The sequence below is a fragment of the Nyctibius grandis genome, chromosome 6 (assembly GCF_013368605.1).
Source record: "Nyctibius grandis isolate bNycGra1 chromosome 6, bNycGra1.pri, whole genome shotgun sequence".
Lineage (NCBI taxonomy): Eukaryota > Metazoa > Chordata > Aves > Nyctibiiformes > Nyctibiidae > Nyctibius > Nyctibius grandis.
Window position 1 is genome coordinate 14,960,443 of NC_090663.1, and position 23,249 is coordinate 14,983,691.

The 23,249-nt window shown below is 42.8% G+C and overlaps 1 protein-coding gene across 1 annotated transcript; it reads left to right on the forward strand.

Annotated features, from left to right (window-relative positions):
* The first annotated feature begins 2,103 nt into the window (after positions 1 to 2,103).
* On the forward strand, positions 2,104 to 23,249 carry OTOP1 (otopetrin 1). Its single transcript, XM_068404094.1, is given in 7 exon segments — positions 2,104 to 2,389; positions 9,719 to 9,855; positions 17,580 to 17,638; positions 19,267 to 19,397; positions 21,749 to 22,329; positions 22,332 to 22,691; positions 23,079 to 23,249. Coding segments are annotated over 7 exon segments (1,725 nt in total).

Genomic DNA, 23,249 nt, shown 5'->3' on the forward strand with positions numbered 1-23,249 from the left:
TTTCCTTACCACCAAATAAAGAACTTAGGGCAAGATATTAGAAAGAGGTATCTTAATAGTTTCCTGAAAACAATTATCAGGAGGCCAAAATCCCTACCTCTACCAAAGCTTGAATGTATTAGCTGGCTACAGCCCACCACAGGTGTTTTCTGTATCCATTTACATTAATTTCACTTCAGGAGAATGTGTACCAGCACCAAAGAGCTTTTCTTCACAGATGACAAGGGATACTCTAGAATAATCTTGAAATAAAATAGCCCAGACAGTGAAGATTATTTATCACAGTTATCCATAGAAGCTCTGTAAAATGAAAGCAGCTTCCTTAGTTATTCTTTAACAGTTATGTTACATAAGGTAAAAGTAAGACTTGGCATTTCCATAAACTTCAGATAGTGATGGATGGAGCTCTGAGCTAGAGGTGGTTGAAGCCTTAACTGTTTGACTAGTTATGCTTTTTATTTATCTTGCTGTTATGGGCCAGACAAAAACATAGGGCTAACTTTCAGTTAACTGCATTTTTTCAAAAAGAAAATTTGTAGATGCCTTAAAATACCTGTTTCTTGAGAACAGGCCAAAATAAATAAAGGACATGAGCTGCTACTTCCTTATGCTTACCTAAATAGGGGATTGTACAGAATTCATTCATTCCACCCTTCTGCCATTTTATTCTCCTTCCCTGTTCTTTAAGAGGAATGTGAACCTCAGAAATTTACATATAAGTTCAGAAATATCCTTTGGTATCTAAGAAAAAAACCTTCTTTACTAATTTCTGGCTTCAGAAGCGAAAAAGCTTAAAACCTCTGTGAGTTTTGCCAGTGGAAGTGGAGTAAAACAGATGCTGTCTTTTAATTTCTCCCATTTTGTTTTTTTAATGTTGCTGAATTAGTGGCTTAATTTCATGTGAGACATAGGTCACTTGCTGTAAAAAACAATGCTTTGGATATTTGTTATGTTACCAACAGATAGAGGGTAAAAATGTAAGACCTGCCTGGCCAGAACAAGGACCAGTCCAGCTTGGTATTTGGCCTCCAAGCTATGGCTAGGTACCTGAGTAACTTGAATTAAGAGAATTTGTATTGTATGCAAACAAAATACCATTTAAAATATGTAGTATTTTACATTGGGCTAAATTCCTCTCAGCCCCTATGGGCAACCAACTGTTGCTCCAAATCTTGAGGTTTAAATACATCAGTATCTTACGATCATCGGTCACAGTTACAACTAAGCAGTTTAAATAAAAAAAGGTCAATAGTTAAAATGTGTATAAAAATGGGGAAAACGAATAAATAAGAAGTGGACTAAATCCTGCAGAAGTCGCTGCTGCTTTGAGCTCAGTAGCTGCTGCTCCCACTAGCAATCACTGTAACACTGTTGTCAGAACGGGACTTACTGAAAATATCAGGTAAGTTGCTGCCTTTGAAAGGTCTAGAGAATTCCTGAAAAGAGGGGTTATTTACTACCAATGGAAGTGCCAATGGCCAAAAAGAAGGTGGAGCGTGGGCCCCAGAGCATGAAACCGTGGCGGGCGATCCCGCCGGCACCCCGGTGCGCAGGACCCCCATCCGCGGCTGCTGGCTCCCCGGGCTGCCCCCGCCCCGCTCCCTCCGAGCATCCCCCGCACGCTGGCCCTTCCCCGGCCAGCCGGGAACGGGCAGGCTGTTGTGCTCACCGCTCGCTATCTTTCCCGTCTCCCTACCTCACGTCTCTGTCAACACGGAGGGAAGCTCCGTGTCCCTCGCCGCCACCAGCCGCGCAGGGCTCACCTGCCCCTCCGCGAGGGACGCGGCCACCTCCGCGCTCATCTCCCGCGGAGTAAATCCTCCCTTACCCCTCACCTCCACCCCGGCTGGCGGCTGGGTCTAAGGCAAGACCCCCCTGCGCCCCAAAACCTCAGCAGCCTTTACCCCCTGTCAGCCTCCCTTCCCCTTGGGCAGCCCGGGGCTCCCCCCTCCCCGGCAGCCGGGGACCCGCCCGGCGGGCAGCGGCTGCGGGAGGGCCCCGCTCCGCCCCTGGCCGCCGCGGGGGGACGGGCCAGCCGGCGGCTGCGGGGCTCCCCGGGGAACGCGGGGCGCCTGCTCGCAGCAGCTGGCGGGCGGCGGGGAGATGGAGAAAGCCGCCGGTTCCCCCTCCGTGGGCGGCAGCTACCCGCAGAAAAACGCCGAGATCCTCAGCAGCCAGTACGGCATCAACCTCTTCCTGGCCGGGCTGCTGCTCACCTTCGCCTGGGCTGTGCATGCCGTGGGCATCAGCAAGAGCCACCTGCTCTCCTACCTCATCACGCTGATGCTCATCCAGCTGCTGTGGATGCTGTGGTACCTCTGCAGGAGCTGCACGCAGAGGAGGCTGATCCGGGACAAGGACACGCACGCCGGAGCCCGCTGGCTGAAGTGTGAGTACTGGCTGGTGGCACACAGGGTGGTACCGCGCACGGGACATCCGTGCCATCGCCCGTCTCTGCTACCACTTTGCTACCCTCTCCATCCCTACCAGGAGGCATCGTGGTATTTATGAACTTAACGCACAGGCGCTGCACTCTAAAGTAAATATATGCATAAGCTGAACATACTACGAGATTGTGTGGGAAAGCTGTTGGCTAAACATCCTCACTTTCCAACCTACCATTTACAGTACTGAAAGCTCCCGTGCCTTTTTTCCCTTACCAGGCTGGTTTGGTGACACTTAAAAAATAAAATATAGCTAACGGAAGGCGCAATTTTGTGGTGTCATGCAATTCTTGGAGGCACGATCACCTTTTCCGGACAATATAATGCAACTTATGTTAGGCTAGTACCAATCAGAAAGGTCCTCAAGTGCTCTCTGTACCAGTGTATATCAGAGATTCCCATTTATATGTGTGCAGTGATGCCTTAGAAACATTTGGAGTTAGAAGAGGACAAAATCCCTGACCAGATCAGTTTGTAGATTACTACATAAAACATCTAAGCAAGGAAGCTAAAGCTGGCATTAGCTTGTAGGGAGAGTATACAAGTTTGCCTGTGTAGTGGTGGGATGTGACGGCCCTTATCTGCAGAATCAGGTGCGTACTGGAGTAAGGATGTAAAGGTTTATTGAGAGAAGGTAGTTGGGGACCACATCACAGAGTCATAGTGACAGGAGTGCTGTGTTTCTAGGTCCCAAGAAAAAGAAACAACCCACATCAGCACTGTGTAGATTAATAGTCAAGCCCAGTTTTACTGATCTCTTTTTCAGTGTTGGCACTGTAAATGATAGTTTGGAAAGTAAAGTGGAGTGCTATAAGACAGCTTTTCCATAAACTATTTCTGTCCTGCTAGCAATAAGACAACAGCTAATTATCACAGCATCTAATGAAATAGCTAAATGAAAATCCCAAGAATACCTAAACCCTGATTATTTTGAAAAGTAAGGTTGTGTTGTGGAAGTTCAGTTTGTTCTCAGTCTCAGTGCTTGTGTGTCTTTTATTTTCTTTGCAAATGTTAACAATTGTGCTCTACGAATTACTCAGGGAAAATTTTTTTTTTTAATGTCTAACACACAGTCATGGTCTGTAGACTCTTTCCTGAAATGTGTGGAGTTCATGTACCAACTGTTCAATTGTTCTCCTTGATTATTCACTGTTTTCCAAACCAATATGCAGCTCTCAGGCATTTTTCATTTATTAGCTTATGCAGATTACAACGTCCTGAAATTCATTAATGCGAGGCTTAATTTGATCCTATTTTGGACCAAGCTACGCTTTTGTTACTCAGAGCGTAGCTTTCTCCTCCTAAGTATGGAATAAATATTGCTTAACATGGGTAAGTACAGCAGGACCCCCTGCCCTTTTTCTTTTGGCACAGCATTCACAGCATTTCATTTGTCCTACAGGATATAAGGAGTCACAGAAACTTAGAAATAAGATACTGGAATGAACTACTAGGTTACCTTATCCATTTCTTTCACCAGCACAGGATGGCTCTTTGTACTAGCTTCTCAAGTGGTGCGGCTTCCACCGCTTCTCTTGGATGTCTAGGCTGCAATTCAACAAACTTGCCCTTTGGGAAAGACCTACACTTTCCTATTCTTAGGAGTTTCTTGTAGTTTCAACAAGCCTGTCCAAGTCCTTTATCGTCTGTTGGTAAAAGAAAACTTATTTCAGCTAAGGAAAAACTCAGGTGGCAATTCCTCTGCCAAGATTCCCCTTGCCTTCCTCTGCATCAATGGTTTTGTCATAGAAATCTTTTATCTGAAAGAGTAGAAGTCCAAAAAGGAGGAGGGGAGGGAGGACAAATTTCATCAAGTCTTTCCACAGAAAGCTCTCTGAAATTTTTGACTAGCTCTATCAGCTGCTTTTGAAGAATGACTCCTGGCTCTCATGATTAGAGAAAATGTCCATGCACTAACCAGTATAAAATGAGTGTATTTTCATGATCCCCTTCAAAGTGTGAATAGCATTTTAGTAGAAGTGGTGGTAGTTGGCTACTTAGAGCATTTTGCTATAATAAATGTTGAAAAAGAATGACTTAACAAAAACCTCCTATAACTGACTCCTTGCACACGATTAACAATGCTAGAAAGACACTTCACAAGAATTGCTCACAGAAAGGTTTCCTTGAGCATTTTTGCAACTGTGTGAACCCTAGAGCACAGTTGTCTTCCCACTTTTGTGGTAGACCAAGAACTGCTCTTATAGTCTGAATGTGGGAAAAGTTTCAGGGAGAGCTTTGTCTTGAACAAGGTACAGTTATCCTGACCCAAATAATCCCAGGGAAATTCAGGAAGTCTTTTCCTTGACTTACTCCAAATGTTATTCCCCTGAGTACACTCTCCTGTTAGGTCTCTGACCATTATTTGGAATTTCAGCCAAGTGAGACACAAAACTCAAAAGAAAATCGATTGGCTTCACAAATGGCTTTATTTTATCACATTCTCCAGCAGCACAGCTTCTGTTTAAAGCACAGACAGCTAGTCAACTTACAAAGCTCTTGGCAGACTTCAGCTTGTATATTTTTCCTGCTTGCGTTGTCTATTATTTAAAACCAAATTATATTTTAAGTTTAGAGTGGCATTTTCACAACTGTATCATTATGGCTTTCTTCTTCTTGATTGTTAATAGAAAGAATTAAGCCAGCACCTAGCAATACTGAAAATCCTATTCTTGATTTCCTAAGATATGCATGTTTCAACGTCCATTTGAAAAAAAAAAATCCTGATTTTTTTAAATAATTCAATTCTCAATGGCAATAATTTCATATTTCTTTAACTTTCAAAAAGAGTAAAAACAAAACAGTAGAATGATCTTCATAATTTATAATTCCTGACATAGCTAGTATTTAGTATCAGTATATAGTACTGAAGTTTCCATCAGGAAAAGTGAACATGGAAACCATTTGCATACCATATGTATGGTCATTATAGTTGTGCTTTGATTTTTGCCTAAGCAAATTAGTACAATCATTCTCTTTCAAGCCCCTTAAATACGCATGTTGGACGCTTTGCGTATGCTTACAGTGTTGTCACCAGAGTGATTGCCAGAAACATCTAGATCATCATTTGAATAAGTGAAATAATTGAACATTAAAAGAAATGAGCCATATAAAATCTCCTAATCTCTGGAGACCAATGGCAAAACTATTGATTTCAGTGGGAACAGATTGAAGCCCACGAAATCTCTGATGAGGGTAAAGGAAACATGAAAGAGATACTAAGGCATAAACCAAAAGCTCAATGTGAAAGAAACTTTGGGTTTTTTTTTTTTTGTTGGTTGGGTTTTTTTTGTGTTCCCCCTCAATGGTCTGCTGGACATTGATGTAAAACGTAAAACTGTGCAACTGAACATCTCCCTTAAGGGAGTGAAACATCTCCCTTATGAGGAGAGGCTGAGGGAGCTGGGTCTCTTTAGCTTAGAGAAGAGGAGACTGAGGGGTGACCTCATTAATGTTTATAAATATGTAAAGGGTAAGTGTCAAGAGGATGGAGCCAGGCTCTTCTCAGTGACATCCCTTGACAGGACAAGGGGCAATGGGTGCAAGCTGGAGCACAGGAGGTTCCGCATAAATATGAGGAAAAACTTCTTTACGGTGAGGGTGACCGAACACTGGAACAGGCTGCCCAGAGAGGTTGTGGAGTCTCCTTCTCTGGAGACATTCAAAACCCGCCTGGACGCGTTCGTGTGTGATATGGTCTAGGCAATCCTGCCCCGGCAGGGGGATTGGACTAGATGATCTTTCGAGGTCCCTTCCAATCCCTAACATTCTGTGATTCTGTGATTCTGTGATTCTGTGAAATAGTGATCTTGTGAAATGCAAGCAAGACAGAGTGGAACTACAGTACAGGTAGAATCATAGAATGTCCTGAGTTGGAAGGGACCCACAAGGATCATTGAGTTCAACTCCTGTCCCAGCATAAGACAGCCCCAGAATTCACACCATGTGTCTGAGGGCATTGTCCAAATGCTTGGCGCCATGACTGCTTCCCTGGGGAGCCTGTTCCAGTGCTCCACCACCCTCTATGTGAAGAACCTTTTCCTAATATCCAACCTAAATCTCCCCAGGCATATCTTCCTGCCATTCTCTCGAGTTCTGTCACTGGTTGCCAGGGTGAAGAGGTCAACACCTACTCCTCCACTTCCCCTTGTGAGGAAGTTGTAGACTGCAGTGAGATCTCCCCTCAGTCTTCTCTTCTCCAAGCTGAACAGACCTAGTGACTTCAGCCACTCCTTATACAGCTTCCGCTCTAAACCCTTCACTGTCTTTGTGGCTTTCTTCTGGACACTCTCTAGTATCTTCATATCCTTTTTATACCGTGGCTCCCAAAACTGCACACAGGACTCAAGGTGAGGCCGCACCAGTGCAGAATAGAGTGGAACAATCACCTCCCTTGACCGGCTAACAATACTATGCTTGATGCACCCCAGGACATGGTTGGCCCTCTCGGCTGCCAGGGCACACTGTTGGCTCATGTTCAACCTGCTGTTGACCAGAACCCCCAGATCTCTTTCTGCAGGGCTGCTCTCTAGCCTCTCATTCCCCAGTCTGTATGTACATCTAGGGTTGCCATGTCCCAGGTGCAAAATCTGGCACTTACCCTTGTTAAACTTCATGTGGTTGGTGATCGCCCACCTTTCTAATTTATCTAGGCCTCTCTGCAGGGCCTCTCTGCCCTCGGGAGTGTCAACAGCTCCTCCCAATTTTGTGTCATCAGCGAACTTGGATAATAGTCCTTCAAGTCCTGCATCCAAATCATTAATGAAGATATTGAAGAGCACTGGCCCCAAGATGGATCCCCGAGGAACCCCACTAGTGACCAGTTGCCAGCCCGATGTAACCCCATATACTATAACTCTTTGAGCCCTACCGGTCAGCCAATTGTTCACCCATTGCATTATGTGTTTATCCAGCTGTATGCTGGACATTTTGCCCAGGATCATCCCTGTAAAGACAAGATGCACGCATGGTGCAGGAGACAGATCAATAATCTAAGATGCGTTTGCTTTTTATTTTAGTGAATTTAAACCTGAGTCCCTCCCCTTCCCTCCCCTTCCCTTCCCTCTTTCCATTTCTTCTAGTTAACAAGTCCTTTGTGATCCTATTCTGCTGAGCCACTCTTCATGAGCAGTGGAAGCAAGGATGCAGAACTTCTACATTATAAAATACATTTCCACCCATTTTACTCTGACATTACTACTGCACTGAAGAAGTTCCTCAGGTCTTGAGCCTACACCATGAATTAACTGGAAAATTACCTTATTGGTGTCATGAATGGGGAATTAAATACCTTTCTAAAATACTCTGTAAAGTCAACATAGGCATAACAATTCACTGTAATGTGGAAGATTTTTATAATCTTTTTGCTTCAGAAGATAGCATCTTCCTTCTTATGGAAACACAACACACAGTAAGTCATCTTTGACATCTTTCAGACTGAGAGTGAAACAGGCTGAGTTTCCTCCATACTTTCTAAATAAACCATGAATCACAGAATGAACCATAGAATAATTTAGGTAGGAAGGGGCCTCTGGAGGTCATCTAGTCCAATACCTTGCTCACAGCAGGTCCAAATGCCTCAGGTAAAGTTATTTTAGAAGAATTAACAATTCTAATTTATTATAGCATAATTTAAATGCTTTAAATAAGGAAGGAAACATATCACTATCTCAAGAGTAGCCTGGAATTTTGCATTTTGTGATGCCCTTTACTTTTATTGATAATGAAAATGGCATATCTATTTAAATGTGGGCTCCAGCCCTCTCACATGTGTTAGAAATAATACAAATTAGCTGACATAATAAGCATAAATAAAAAAATGTACAGGATTATACACATGCATGAAGTACAGTGCAGAGGTTTTAGATTTTTGAGGGCAAAATTTGGGGAGAGGCAAACTGTCTCTTGATAGGAATTACACTCCATCAGTAATTTGACATTGATTTTATTACAGAGAGACTGTAAAATAGAAACATAAAATCCCACTGGAATTTGTACCCTTGTAGTTAAAAAATTTTCTGAAATCTATTTTTGTTTAATTTTAAAGGATCAATGAAATACTAAACAAAAATACATTGTATTTTTATCATTTATACTTAATTTTTATCAATGCAACTTTAATAATAAATGTATTATTAATGAAATTATTAAATTAGTGTTATAGTTTATTAACACAAGTCAAGTGGAACATGTGGTACTTGTAAGGAAGTTAGGCTGTGGGCCCTTATGAAAGATAAACATCCATCAAAGTCAACACTAGTGATGTACCTTCCTCTGTGAGGAATTACAAAGAAAGATTAAGATACTGATGCTGATCTATATCTTAAGGTCCAGTTAAGGTCCATGGATAGATTATTATCTAGTCTTCATTCAAATAAACCCAAACTAAATCCAGTGGAAACTTCTTTGAATAAAAGCCTAGAGAGAAAAAAAAAACAAGCAAATGAAGAGTTTGGTTCAGTAATGTTATTGCCAGTTGTGCTTAGTCATACAGGTACAAAACCAATAATTAATAATATACATTGTGTTACCATATAGCTTTCCAGAATAAGTTTGTAAGAAACATTTACATTCCTGAAAGAAAAAAAATAATTAAACAAGGGGAAACACGTATTTTGAAAGTTCTTTAGATATTTAGAGAAACATATTAGGGGGTTGTGTGTGTGAAAACAACAGATACTGAAATTAAATCTTTGGTTCCTTTCTAGGAGAACAAACCATACAGCTCATTGTAGTTTTGGTCTCTGAGTTAAAGCATAACCTCCTGAACCGCTGGAAAGGCATACCGGGTGATTGTGTTACCTCCCACTGCCGAGCTCCTGGGCCAGGACACTGTAACGTGATTGTTCAGCTCCCTGGAATTGTATAGTTTGCTGTGCGGCTGTATAGAGCATTAATTCATGCACTGTATGGCCACTTCAGTGCTACTGTTACCCGAGAGGCTGACCTTGCAAGGAGCTGGGAGCCACCTGCAAGGTGCTGAGGGTCTCCAGGTCCTGGCCGTTGTTGGGGTGGCTCCTCAGCACCGGCTGCGCAAGGCGCGTACGGGCACGTGCTTTGAATAGGCTTTAGGCAGAGGCTTTCACAAATTACAGGGACTTATTACATTGAGTCAATTATCTTCATGAACATCGATCTATTTTTATTTCCCTAAACAAGAACACGGATATTGATCAACTTTTATTTCCCTAAACAAATTTTAGCATATTGGTACAGACTGTCTCTAAACACTACAACTGTACATTGACGTTTTCTAATATCTTTTTCATTTGTAGGTGGGATTACATTATTTGCAGTGATTACTTTAATTCTGGACTCTTTTAAAATTGGATATTATATTGATTTTTCAAACTGTTTATCACCAACTGAAGGCATTTTTCCTGTTACACATGCCGTGCACACCATCTTACAGGTAAAAGCCACTGGTTGCAGTTTTATGTTATATCTGTATTTCTTACCAAAAATATCTTTTATCTTCTCATCATCAGAGAATTTTATACTAATTTAATTTCTAAGCATATCACAGGATACTTTTGAAGGCTAAATTCTTGTACATGTATATCCTTTTTATGTGAAAATTCAGGCTTTGCAACCTGAAATTGCTCAGCTGTAAAACTGTAAAACTCACACAGAATCACAGAATCACAGAATCAACCAGGTTGGCAGAGACCTCAGGGATCATCGAGTCCAACCGTTGCCCTGACACCACCCTGTCAACTAGACCATGGCACTAAGTGCCATGTCCAGTCTTTTCTTAAACACATCCAGAGATGGTGACTCCACCACCTCCCTGGGCAGCCCATTCCAATGTCTAATAACCCTTTCTGTAAAGAAATTCTTCCTGATGTCCAACCTGAACCTCCCCTGGCGAAGCTTGAGGCTGTGCCCTCTTGTCCTATCGCTAGTTGCCCGGGAGAAGAGGCCAACTCCCACTTCTCTACAACCTCCCTTCAGGTAGGTGTAGACTGCAATAAGGTCACCTCGGAGCCTCCTCTTCTCCAGGCTAAACAACCCCAGCTCCCTCAGCCGTTCCTCGTAGGTCAGACCCTCCAGACCCTTCACCAGCTTGGTCGCCCTCCTCTGGACTCGCTCCAACACCTCAACATCTTTCTTGAAGTGCGGGGCCCAGAACTGAACACAGTACTCAAGATGCGGCCTCACCAGTGCCGAGTACAGAGGGACGATCAGTTCCCTAGACCGGCTGGCTACACTATTCCTAATAGAGGCCAGGATGCCATTGGCCTTCTTGGCCACCTGGGCACACTGCTGGCTCATGTTTAGCTGGCTGTCGATCAGCACCCCCAGGTCTCTTTCCACCGGGCCGCTTTCTAACCACTCTTCCCCCAGCCTGTAGAGCTGCATGGGGTTGTTGTGGCCGAAGTGTAAGACCCAGCACTTGTTCTTGTTGAACCTCATGCCGTTGGTCTCGGCCCATCTATCTAACCTGTCCAAATCCCTCTGAAGGGCCTTCCTACCCTCCAGCAGATTGACACTCCCACCCAGCTTGGTGTCATCTGCAAATTTGCTGAGGGTGCACTCAATCCCTACGTCTAGATCATCTATAAAGATATTGAACAGCACCGGCCCCAGAACTGAGCCCTGGGGAACACCGCTAGTGACCGGCCGCCAGCAGGACTTTGCCCCATTCACCACCACTCTCTGGGCTCAGCCATCCAGCCAGTTTTTAACCCATTTAAGAGTCCACCCATCCAAGCCCCGGGCAGCCAGTTTGTCTAGGAGGATGCTGTGGGAGACAGTGTCGAATGCCTTACTGAAGTCTAGATAGACTACATCCACAGCCCTGCCCTCATCTACTAAGCGGGTCACTTTGTCATAGAAGGAGAGCAGGTTGGTCAAGCAGGACCTGCCTTTCATGAATCCATGTTGGCTGGCCCCGATGCCCCGATTGTCCTGCATGTGCCGTGTAATGGCACTCAGGATGATCTGTTCCATCACCTTGCCTGGCACCGAGGTCAGGCTGACAGGCCTATAGTTCCCTGGATCGTCCTTCCGACCCTTCTTGTAGATGGGCGTTACGTTTGCTAATTTCCAGTCAGCTGGAACGTCTCCAGTTAACCAGGACTGCCGGTAGATAATCGAGAGTGGTTTGGCAAGTTCATTTGCCAGTTCCTTCATTACTCTAGGATGAATCCCATCCGGGCCCATAGCCTTGTGGGTGTCCAACTGGCACAGCAGGTCACTAACCGTCTCCTCCTGGATCCTGGGAGGTTCACACAGCCCCCTGTCCCTAACTTCAGGCTCTGGGGGCCGAGTCTCCTGAGGACAACCAATCTTGACATTAAAGACCGAGGCAAAGAAGGCATTGAGCACCTCTGCCTTTTCCTCATCCCCTGACACTACACTACCCTCCTCATTCAGCAAGTGGTGGAGGCTCTCCTTGACCCTCCTTTTGTGTTGATGTATTTGTAAAAGCTTTTTTTGTTGTCTTTGACTGTAGCAGCCAAATCAAGCTCTAACTGAGCTCGATTAGAGCTCACATAGGTTCAAAAAAGAAATAATCAAAAAATGCTCTCCTGTAGTTGAAGTTACATGCTTTTTCTAGTTCAAGTTACATATATAACTTTCAGAATTTTCAGACTGAAATGAGCAGCTTGGCTAAAGACAATTCACTTAGGAACAGAATAGCTAGCAGAATCACAACCCTGAACTTCAGGAGGACCAACTTTGGCCTTTTCAAGCAATTGCTAGGGGAAATCCCATGGGACAGGGTACTAGAAGGTAAGGGGGCCCAAGATAGTTGGTTAGCATTCAAGGACTGCTTCTTCCGAGCTCAAGATCAGAGCATCCCAACAGGTAGGAAGTCAAGGAAGGGTACCAGGAGACCTGCATGGTTGAACAGGGAACTGCTGGGCAAACTCAAGTGGAAGAAGAGGGTGTACAGATCGTGGAAGGAGGGGCTGGCCACTTGGGAGGAATATAAGTCTGTTGTCAGAGGATGTAGGGAGGCAACTAGGAAAGCTAAGGCCTCCTTGGAATTAAACCTTGCAAGAGAGGTCAAGGACAACAGAAAGGGCTTCTTCAAATACATTGCAGGTAAAGCCAACACTAGAGGCAATGTAGGCCCACTGATGAATGAGGCGGGGGCCCTGGAGACAGAGGATAAAAAGAAGGCGGAGTTACTGAATGCCTTCTTTGCCTCTGTCTATACTGCTGGAGGCTGTCCTGAGGAGCCCCGGACCCCTGAGGCCTCAGAAGAAGTCAGGATAGAGGAGGAATCTGTCTTGGTAGATGAGGGCTGGGTCAGGGACCAATTAAGCAATCTGGACGTCCATAAATCCATGGGCCCTGATGGGATGCACCCGCGGGTGCTGAGGGAGCTGGCGGAAGTCATTGCTAGGCCACTCTCCATCATCTTTGCTAAGTCGTGGGCAACGGGAGAGGTGCCTGAGGACTGGAGGAAAGCGAATGTCACTCCAGTCTTCAAAAAGGGCAAGAAGGAGGACCCAGGGAACTATAGACCGGTCAGCCTCACCTCCATCCCCGGAAAGGTGATGGGACAACTTGTTCTTGGTGCTGTCTCTAGGCACATCAAGGATAGGGGGATCATTAGGGGCACTCAGTATGGCTTCACCAAGGGGAAGTCATGCTCAACCAACTTGATAGCCTTTTATGAGGATGTTACCCGGTGGATAGATGATGGTAAAGCTGTGGATGTGGTCTATCTCGATTTCAGTAAAGCGTTTGACACGGTCTCCCACAGCATCCTCGCAGCTAAACTGGGGAAGTGTGGTCTGGATGATTGGGTAGTGAGGTGGATTGTGAACTGGCTGAAGGAAAGAAGCCAGAGAGTGGTGGTCAATGGGACAGAGTCCAGTTGGAGGTCTGTGTCTAGCGGAGTCCTGCAAGGGTCGGTTCTGGGACCAGTTCTATTCAATATATTCATTAATGACTTGGATGAGGGATTAGAGTGCACTGTCAGCAAGTTCGCTGATGACACAAAACTGGGAGGAGTGGCTGACGCGCCGGAAGGCTGCGCAGCCATTCAGAGGGACCTGGACAGGCTGGAGAGTTGGGCGGGGAGAAATTTAATGAAATATAACAAGGGCAAGTGTAGAGTCCTGCATCTGGGCAAGAACAACCCCATGTACCAGTACAAGTTGGGGGCAGAGCTGTTGGAGAGCAGCGTAGGGGAAAGGGACCTGGGGGTCCTAGTGGACAGCAGGATGACCATGAGCCAGCAGTGTGCCCTTGTGGCCAAGAAGGCCAATGGCATCCTGGGGTGTATTAGAAGGGGTGTGGTCAGCAGGTCGAGAGAGGTTCTCCTCCCCCCCTACTCTGCCCTGGTGAGGCCACATCTGGAGTGTCGTGTCCAGTTCTGGGCCCCTCAGTTCAAGAAGGACAGGGAACTGCTAGAGAGAGTCCAGCGCAGAGCCACGAAGATGATTAAGGGAGTGGAACATCTCCCTTATGAGGAGAGGCTGAGGGAGCTGGGTCTCTTTAGCTTAGAGAAGAGGAGACTGAGGGGTGACCTCATTAATGTTTATAAATATGTAAAGGGCAAGTGTCATGAGGATGGAGCCAGGCTCTTCTCAGTGACATCCCTTGACAGGACAAGGGGCAATGGGTGCAAGCTGGAGCACAGGAGGTTCCGCATAAATATGAGGAAAAACTTCTTTACGGTGAGGGTGACCGAACACTGGAACAGGCTGCCCAGAGAGGTTGTGGAGTCTCCTTCTCTGGAGACATTCAAAACCCGCCTGGACGCGTTCCTGTGTGATATGGTCTAGGCAATCCTGTTCCGGCAGGGGGATTGGACTAGATGATCTTTCGAGGTCCCTTCCAATCCCTAACATTCTGTGATTCTGTGTGATTCTGTGATTTCTGTGTGTAGGACTTCCCACACAAGTTCAATGCAATCTGTCTATCCTGTTGTCCCGTTGTTGTTAGGGGTGGAGGCCTGATACTTCAAAGGGACAAATCCCATGTATTTAGCTTGTTATAAAATACTTACACATCTTTCCTGTACCAAATGAGCATGGATTTTCCTTCTAGAAGCATTTGGCTATGCTTATCAGTGGCTGCACAGTAGCAAATGTAGTGACTCTGGTAAAATATTCCAGCTGCTTGTTTATTTTAAGTCTTTGGGCCTGTATTATATGGTGATATTCCATAGCTGATTGTTTATCACGTGAAATTCCCTGAGCCCCTGTCTGCAGATTTGTAGGAAAGAAGGAAAGAAAAAGCAACTCAACTAAGATACTCAGTTATAGCCAGGTCATTTAATGCACTTTCCAAGATGATTAAGTCATTCAGAAAGAAAAGAAAGATTTTCCTAGCAGTTGTGGTTGCATGTAAATGAGCATTGGAACAACCTACATTTTTCTGCTTTCTGTAACAAAAAAAAAAAAGCATTGAAATTTAAGCGGTAACTCTGACCTCTTCTATCTTTTTCTCCGAGGGTGAAATTCTGATTTAGTTGAAGTAATCTTAATTTCACATTCTTGTAATATCCACTGTCCGTGTCTTGCAACTTCTTTGCTTAACCTCTGAAAAACAAACCAAAGAAATTAAGCCTTTTTTCCCTGCTGATCTGCATGCAGCATTCTTCATTCATCCAGTGACCCTGAGCTGACAAGGTTTCCAGCTACCATGAACTGGAGTGTGGAAGAAACAGTGTATAATGATGCTGAACAAAGGGAACAAGAAATCTAATTTAAATTTTACATCACCCGGTGTTGCTGAATTTATCATCTGCTTAGCTTAAAATAATGAAATCTTGAATGTTAGCCTGAGCAATCGAAGAAAAAGCAATTTACCAGATACCTCTTACCTAAGACAAATCTTCTCATGTCTTTGAAACGCAGGATGAAATTACAGGAGAGCACATCCCTAATTATGTGTCATCTAAAAACCGAAGGATTTGTTTTCTACAGAATATGTGTCAGATTCTGTTGTATTTTACTCTAATGAGGTGTCCTAATATGTGCCATTAAATTAATGAATATATACATACTGCAGCTGTGCAAGCAATGAACTAACACGTACCTGCCCTTCCAAGACAGGCTGGGCATTACGCTCGTTCGTAGGCAGAAGTCCCTTAGAGGCAATGAGTACTCTGTGAGCAAAAACTGGACTTTATGCTATTTCTTTACCTTACTGACTTTTCTGTTCCTCTTTCCCCCCACTTTCTTGACTCTAATGTCTGAAAAGGTCTTCAAAACTTACTTTTTTAAGTTTTGAAGAATGCTTTCACATCTGCTGTTAGATTTTACTGCATCTGTCCCAGAATGGGAAATTGAACATGGCATTAGATGAGATGAAGGTGTTAATTTCAATTTGTTTGATTTCAGTTGAAACCTCCGTGATATCTTGTAGTCTCTACACCTGGGGTTTTACAGTGATCACACCTTCTTTTGATTAAATGCTTCATTAGAGGGATGAATGAACATGTTATTGCTGGGTGGTGTAGGTGACCCCCAGAGAACTGCATTTTCCTAGCTTTTTCAAAAATCAGATCCTGAATGTCTCAGACATTGGTGTAGGTGGCCTACATTAATGGGCACAGTGGTAAAATGGACTTCCAGTTACTCTAATAGCTGAAGAAAAACCCAAAGTTCTTCAAACTTTTCAGACTGGTTCTGGAACACCAAACCAAGCAGGTTTCTAAGAGAAACCTTTTGGACTGTTTCTCTCCTGATAGTTCACCTACTGTCATGTTCAGTATCCTAGGAGCTATTCTGAGTAAACAGGACACCCAGTTTCACCATAACATCCCTGAGGAATATTGGTATCTTTCTCCTTGCACTTATCACCACTTGGAACCGGTTTTGTATCAGCAACAATCTGTATCCTGAGGTTTCTATTATCCTCCCACAAACAGAGGTTCCCACTTTTAATACTTCTTTTCCCTTTACTTGCTAACTCAATACTGTTCTCTCTCTCTCTCTATCATTCTCCAGCTTGAGCTTTCTGCACCGTAGTTGAGATATCGCGCTCTACAACTACCTGAAAGGAGGTTGTAGCGAGGCAGGTGTCAATCTCTTCTCCAAGGTAGAAAGTGATAAGATGAGAGGAAACAGCCTCAAATTGCACCAGGGGAGGTTTAGATTGGATATCAGGAAAAATTTCTTCACTGAAAGGGTTGTCAAGCAGTGGAACAGGCTGCCCAGGGAAGTGGTGGTGTCACCATCCCTGGAGGTATTTAAAAGACGAGTAGATGTGGTGCTTAGGGGTATGGTTTAGTGGTGGATGTGGTAGTGTTACGTTAATGGTTGGACTCGATGATCACAGAATCACAGAATCGACTAAGTTGGAAGAGACCTCTGGGATCATTGAGTCCAACCTTTGACCTAACACCACTGTGTCAAATAGACCATGGCACTAAGTGCCACATCCAGTCTTTTCTTAAACACCTCCAGGGATGGTGACTCCACCACCTCCCTGGGTAGCCCATTGCAATGCCTAATAACGCTTTCTGTGAAGAAATTTTTCCTAATGTCTAACCTGAACCTCCCCTGGCGTAGCTTGAGGCTATGTCCTCTAGTCCTGTCGCTAGTTGCCTGGGAGAAGAGGCCAACTCCCACTCCACTACAACATATTTTCAGGTAGATCTTAAAGGTCCTTTCCAACCAAACCAATTCTATGATTCTATGATGCTATGAGTTCAACTGCATGTGTTCCTAATGCAGTTGTCTCTCAGGCTGATAGTACAATGTTTTCTCTTGCTTCTTGGGTGTCCGTTGCTTGTTTTGTTAATCAAGTTTGGCATCCTTTCACTTATCTCCCTCCCTAGAATTTCATATATTTAATAAATTATTCAGACTTAGCATCACCATGCCCTGCAGCAATCATACTGCTGTCCACAGCTGGTAGCTTTATTTCCTTTGAAATAAAAGCAGTCACAAGATATGTTTTGGTGAGTCATACTGAGACTTTCCACTGTTGAGCCACTGACTTTGCATATAAGAAATCTTAGGTTCATCATGCCAGAAAGGTCCTGGGTGAATATCAGAGGAAATCATAAGTTATTTCACATGTGTGGACATGGAGCTACCTCAGTTTAAGACATCAGAGGATTTAATCATCAGTGTTTCGGTCTGCAGATGCACTTTCCTTTTTGAGTGTCATACATATGGTCATTAGCATAATGAATTTCTCTGTATTCCTTTCATTTAGGTGTACTTTCTTTGGTGTCATGCAAAGGATATTATCCAGTCTTTCAAAACACTTGAAAGGTAAAGTGGGTCTGATCCTCACCTGGAATGCTAATAGGTGTAGGTCTGTACAGTACTTTAACATCTGCAGTTTTAGTATATGAGGGACACTGAAAACTTAGTTGGATCCTCCTCTTAATTGTGTTAATATAAATAAAAAGTAACTCCATTTACCCAAGTGAGAGGATAGTCATCAGTCTGAACAGAAATAATTTTTTTATTTAAACTGTGCTTATATTTTATAATATACAATAGTCACAGAATAAGTATATTTTTATCATGAGAGAGGGAAGTGGGCAATGTATGATACCATAGAGTCACCTGCTTTTTTTTGGAGGAAGGAAGCATCATGTATGTGTCCTAGGACTATGCACTATATTATGTTTTCTTTATTTAGCTACTGAAAGGGAATCTGCGTCAGCAACCTGCAGTCAGTGCAATGTATCTGAGGTATTTTGTGTTGATTGTCATGGAAAGCACCTTTTGGAACTAGATGTAGATGTGCAAATTCACTGGGAAATACAACCTCCTTGGTGGTATCCCATATACCCAAATCAGTAACAGTTCTGCACATCTCTGACACCAGAACTCAGTTCTCATCTAACTAATGATGTGTTCTCTGAACAGCTGAATACACACATTTCTTGTAGAATTGAGGACTAGTCTTTGAGGCAGCAGGGCCAGTTCTGATGTGTTTTTGGTTTTGTGAGAAGGTGGATTAATATAGGTTACTCTATCTGTACATAGAACGTAAATAGCAAACACGGTAACTTTTAAAATACTCACCTCAAATTATCAATGAGCTGACCAGTTTCTATAGGAAATAAAATAAATTTACTCAGAAGTGTCATTTGTGGAGAAGGTTCTCCTTTGGTTTTGCTCTCTTGGGTAACTGTCAAGCCTCTTGCCTATGAGGAGAGTGATTGCAGAAGGCTTGCAACGTCAGCTGGTGAAATCAGCTCTGTTTATAAGTAGAATTTTAAAAAACTCTAACTGCAAGTCTATCAGTGAGAGCAGTGCAGTAATGAAGAACTGTTTCTTGGTGAGGGAACACTACCAGCCTCAGGTGCAGGAGAATAACACCTGGCTTGTCAGAAACCAGGAGTCCCAAAAACACTTGGAGACCCACCCTCACTGTACCAGTAGTCCAAATGGGATAAAGCCCTCTCTGTTGGCTTCAGCTCTCTCTAGGAGACAAAAATGCATGGACTAGAAGTTAGAGGAGACGGTGGTATCTCTGTGAAGAAAGACCAGCCACAGTGAGTATGAAGGAGTACCGCAGAAGGCTGTGTAATACGGCTTGCAAAACAATTAACCGTGTTTGGACTGTTCAATAACTGTAATTAACATGAAGCTTGTCCAGCCCAAAGAATACCAACCATCACATAACAAAGCATAACAAATAATAACAGCATGCTATTAATGGTTTAATACGTTAAGCCATTGTAATTCTATAAAATTTTGGAAGTCTAACATTCATTGGCTCCACTGAGGAACATCTTTAGAGAGATCAATCATGATTTTATTCTCCCTGCACTGACAACTAAATAGTGCCACGTAGCATGTCTACAGAAAGTTAATCTGTATTATTTAACATATATGGAGGTATACTCTGTGCAGGTTCCTTCAATAATTACCTTATTTTGTAGGTTTGGGGTTATCCATTCCGTGTTCACAAATTTACTCCTGTGGACAAATGGAGTGTTAACAGAGTCAAAACATCAACTGAATGAACATAAGGAAAGACTAATCACACTTGGTTTTGGGAACATAACAATAGGTAAGTGAAAGGGTTGGTACATTCAGAATTCCTGCTCTAACACGCTCTCATACAAAATACTGCGTCCCTGTAGGATGGAGCTGGGTCATTCATGACTATGTCAGCATATTCATTCCCAGGCAAATGGTAATGAGCTGATACATAGTCAGTTCCAGTCATAACTAAAATGTTGTGTGATCATTATCATATATGTGATTCAAGCTGTAGTTTTCTGTTTACTTATCTCCCCTTTGGATGAGGTCCAGAAGAAAAATGAATTCCAGAAGTTCCAAACAAGCAGATTTAAAAAAAAAACATTTTATTTGAGGAATAAAATCACTGAGGAACCCCTTTATTAGTAAATCATAGAAGTAAATTGAACATAGCAGTGTTAAAAACAGAGCTGATTATTTGTAAGTTATTCATAGCAAACAAGTGTGGATAATCCTGGAGATCCTTCCCAGGAGAGTGGTTACACATGGCGTGTGGTCCTGTGGGATTCAGTGGAATGGCTCAGAGGGACAGGGGTTATCCATTAGTGCTGCTTTACAAGACAAGGATTTGCTCTGGGTGGTTCTTTTTAATAATGAACCATTTTCTCCATTGGTACGATGATGCGAGGTTATAGTCAACAAACATTGAATATAGCTGCTGGGATGCCTTCCGCTTTCAAGCGCCACTGAAGCATAGGGAAATTAGAAGTGCTTAACTTTAAAGAGAAAATTAAAAGTTCTCAGTAGCTGTACGTCATTTTCCTTCCCATGAAAATTTATTGGTAGAGCTGATAAAATTTCGATTGTATTCACAAGGGAAAAGACAGACAGCTTTTGAAGAGGAAAAATGTATGTTTTCCCACCCAGTGAATTCAATAGTGCCTGTATCCTAAAAACTCCTGATTTTGTGTCTACAAAGCCAAAGCCTGAACTAATTTATTTTTTGCCTATTTATAGTCTGTATAAATTGAAAAATTTTAGGCATTTTTAGTAATTCCTGACAAAGTTCACATATAAGCGAAATCAATTTAAAAATCTGTAAAACAGTATTTTCAGTATAACTGTGTCTAAAATTATGCCCACAATTTTACATCTATTTGCAAGTGTTACCCTTTAGACGTATCTATGGAAACTATCTAGTTTCCATTAATAATCAAGTAGCTGAATTGATAGTTCAGAGATTTTGTAATCACAGAGCATTAGTAGAGAGCAGATAAATCATCAGTTAGTGGCTCTTGATATTTCCACTTGTTATTTAGAAGCAGTTTCCTTATATTATTTCCTATTATTCTGCTGCCAGAATTGTTACACAATTATGAATAGTCAGAAATAGCATCTGAAACAAGGGGGAGTGAAGTAGTGATCTGCAAGGCAAGTTTGGCATTAACATGCAATCTACTGCAAAAGCACGTATTTTTCATCTCTTAACAGTGTGTGCTTGAGACAGAAGAATACCAACTTTCTCGTCTCCTCTTATCTCCTAAAATTATAGAAAACAAAAGAAAAACTTTCAGGCGCAAATCTAAGATCAGCACCTGAAAATGTGCTCTTCAGCATGTATGTTTATGTATTTCTTAATAAACACATTGTGAAAATAAATATTTTTTTGTTCTGCCACTGTGGAAATTTCTGGTTTCTGAAATTAGTTGCTTAGGTTATAAATACACATTAAATATATTTATTTTACAAATACAAGCAATTGTTCATTGAGATGCCTTAGGGGTTTACAATGCAGGTAATTGCACAGCAGAGAGAGAATGTTTTCATAGGTTCCTCTCAATAGGAAAAAATTGATTTTTAATTTTTTTTTAAACCTTAAAACTATAATGGGACATTGAGTGAAAATATCTGTGGTTTACTTCACCTCTTTCACAGATATAATCAACTTTTTTAATAAAGTGGGTTTGGTACTAGAAACCACAAATAACTGATAAAACCGAGGGAACTGAGTCCTTTCCTTGTTAAGCTTGTTCTTCATCTGATCTACAGATCCCTGGGCTTCTATAAAAGCCTTCTAAGCTGAAGGGCTGAGGACTCAAAGCTCTTGGGATCTGGATTTTTGTGTTATAAAAGAAGTATTTTTACGAAGACCCTGCTGAAGTTTGGTGCACTTTAGTGCAGCATTTGATCATGGTGTGATCATTGCTCAGCGGCTGAGCAGTGAAGTCAGAGATCACACTTCAGTGCATGTGCAAAAGCTTCGTTACGTTAATGACTTCAATGACAAGACCTTTTCTTAGGTGGCTAACTGGGTGGCGTGATGTGTTGTTCGGCTGAAATCTTACCTTTTAAGTTTTATTATTTTATTTATGTTTTATTTATTCACTTTAAACGAGAAATCCTTAAAATGCACATAACTAATCTCTCCCTCTCCTTTAGTTCTAGATGATCATGCACCTCAATGCAATTGCACAACAACAACTCTCTGTTCAATATTTTCTCAAGGAATATATTACCTATACCCCTTTAATATAGAGTACCACATCCTAGCATCCACGATGCTCTATGTCCTGTGGAAGAACATTGGCCGCGAAGTCGAACACCATCAGCAACACAAAACTCCATTCAAATTCCATGGCATAACCATTGGAATGATTTTTGGACTAATCGTGTTAACTAGCACAATAGCCATAGTTGTTGTGTATTTAATTCAGATTGGACGTTCGAAAATCAAAAGCGAGTTAGCACTCACTATGTTTTACTCGCATGCTATCTTTGTGTTGGCTCTCATGTGTACAGCTGGAATTGTTGCCCTTCTAATCTACAGGCTGGAAGACAGATCGTTAGATAACTCAAAAAATCCCGCTCGAAAACTTGATGCAGAGCTGTTGGTGGGCACAGCTGCAGGGTCCTGGCTTCTCTCCTGGGGCTCGATCCTCGCCATTATCTGTGCCCAAGCTCATCCAAAATATACATGGTATAACCTGCCCTACTCTGTCCTGGTTATTATCGAGAAATATAATTCAGAACCTCTTTAATCATTGAATCCATACATCGTGAGCAGGAAAAGGTGAATGACGATATTAAAACTCTTCGAATAGTGACTATATCTCGGGGGAGCACCTTATCGCTTACCCCCTCGTACAAAGAGGTTTACAATGGCAGAGTCGCTCATGACAACGGGGAGGTACCCTGCCTGTTTAAGGGCAGTACCTGTGGGAGAGAAAATGATGGTGATGCCAAAGAAGAACCAAGTCAGGATAAGAGTTCGGTCATGCATTCGGCCTCAGATTTCTCATTTTACAACAGAAACTCGGTTACTAACAACAAGAGGAGAATTCTGAAGAACATCGCTGCATTTTTATTCCTATGCAACCTTTCGGTAAGACATTTTGAACATAATTCACAAGTTAATACTCAAAAGCTTCCCAACCTTTCAAGCCTGATAAGTATATGAAAACTACATGGTTCTATAGTTTGTAGCAAGTGAATTTTACTTCTTCTGGAAGAATAAGTGAATTTGCCTTTGGGGAACAAAGTTTATTTAAACACGGAATCTGGGAGCCTCGTCTCGTTTCAGTCACAGTACAAAACCTGTAGCAGCAGTGGGAGCTGAAACCCTCTTCCACCAGTGTGTCCCTGTAGCAACAGGGAGGGTTTTCTTAGGGATTTCTGAAACCAATTTGCAGTCTGGTGGAGTAGCAGTCATTGAGGGCTAGGGACTTGTACCGCTGGTGATTAATATTGGCCTCGCGTTCTTTCCTTGCAGCTGTGGATACCCCCCGCCTTCGGGTGCCGCCCGGAATATGACAATGGACTAGAAGAAATAGTTTTTGGCTTTGAACCCTGGATAATTGTTGTGAACCTTGCGATGCCGTTTTCTATTTTCTATCGGATGCATTCAGCTGCCTCACTCTTTGAGGTCAATTGTAAAACATAG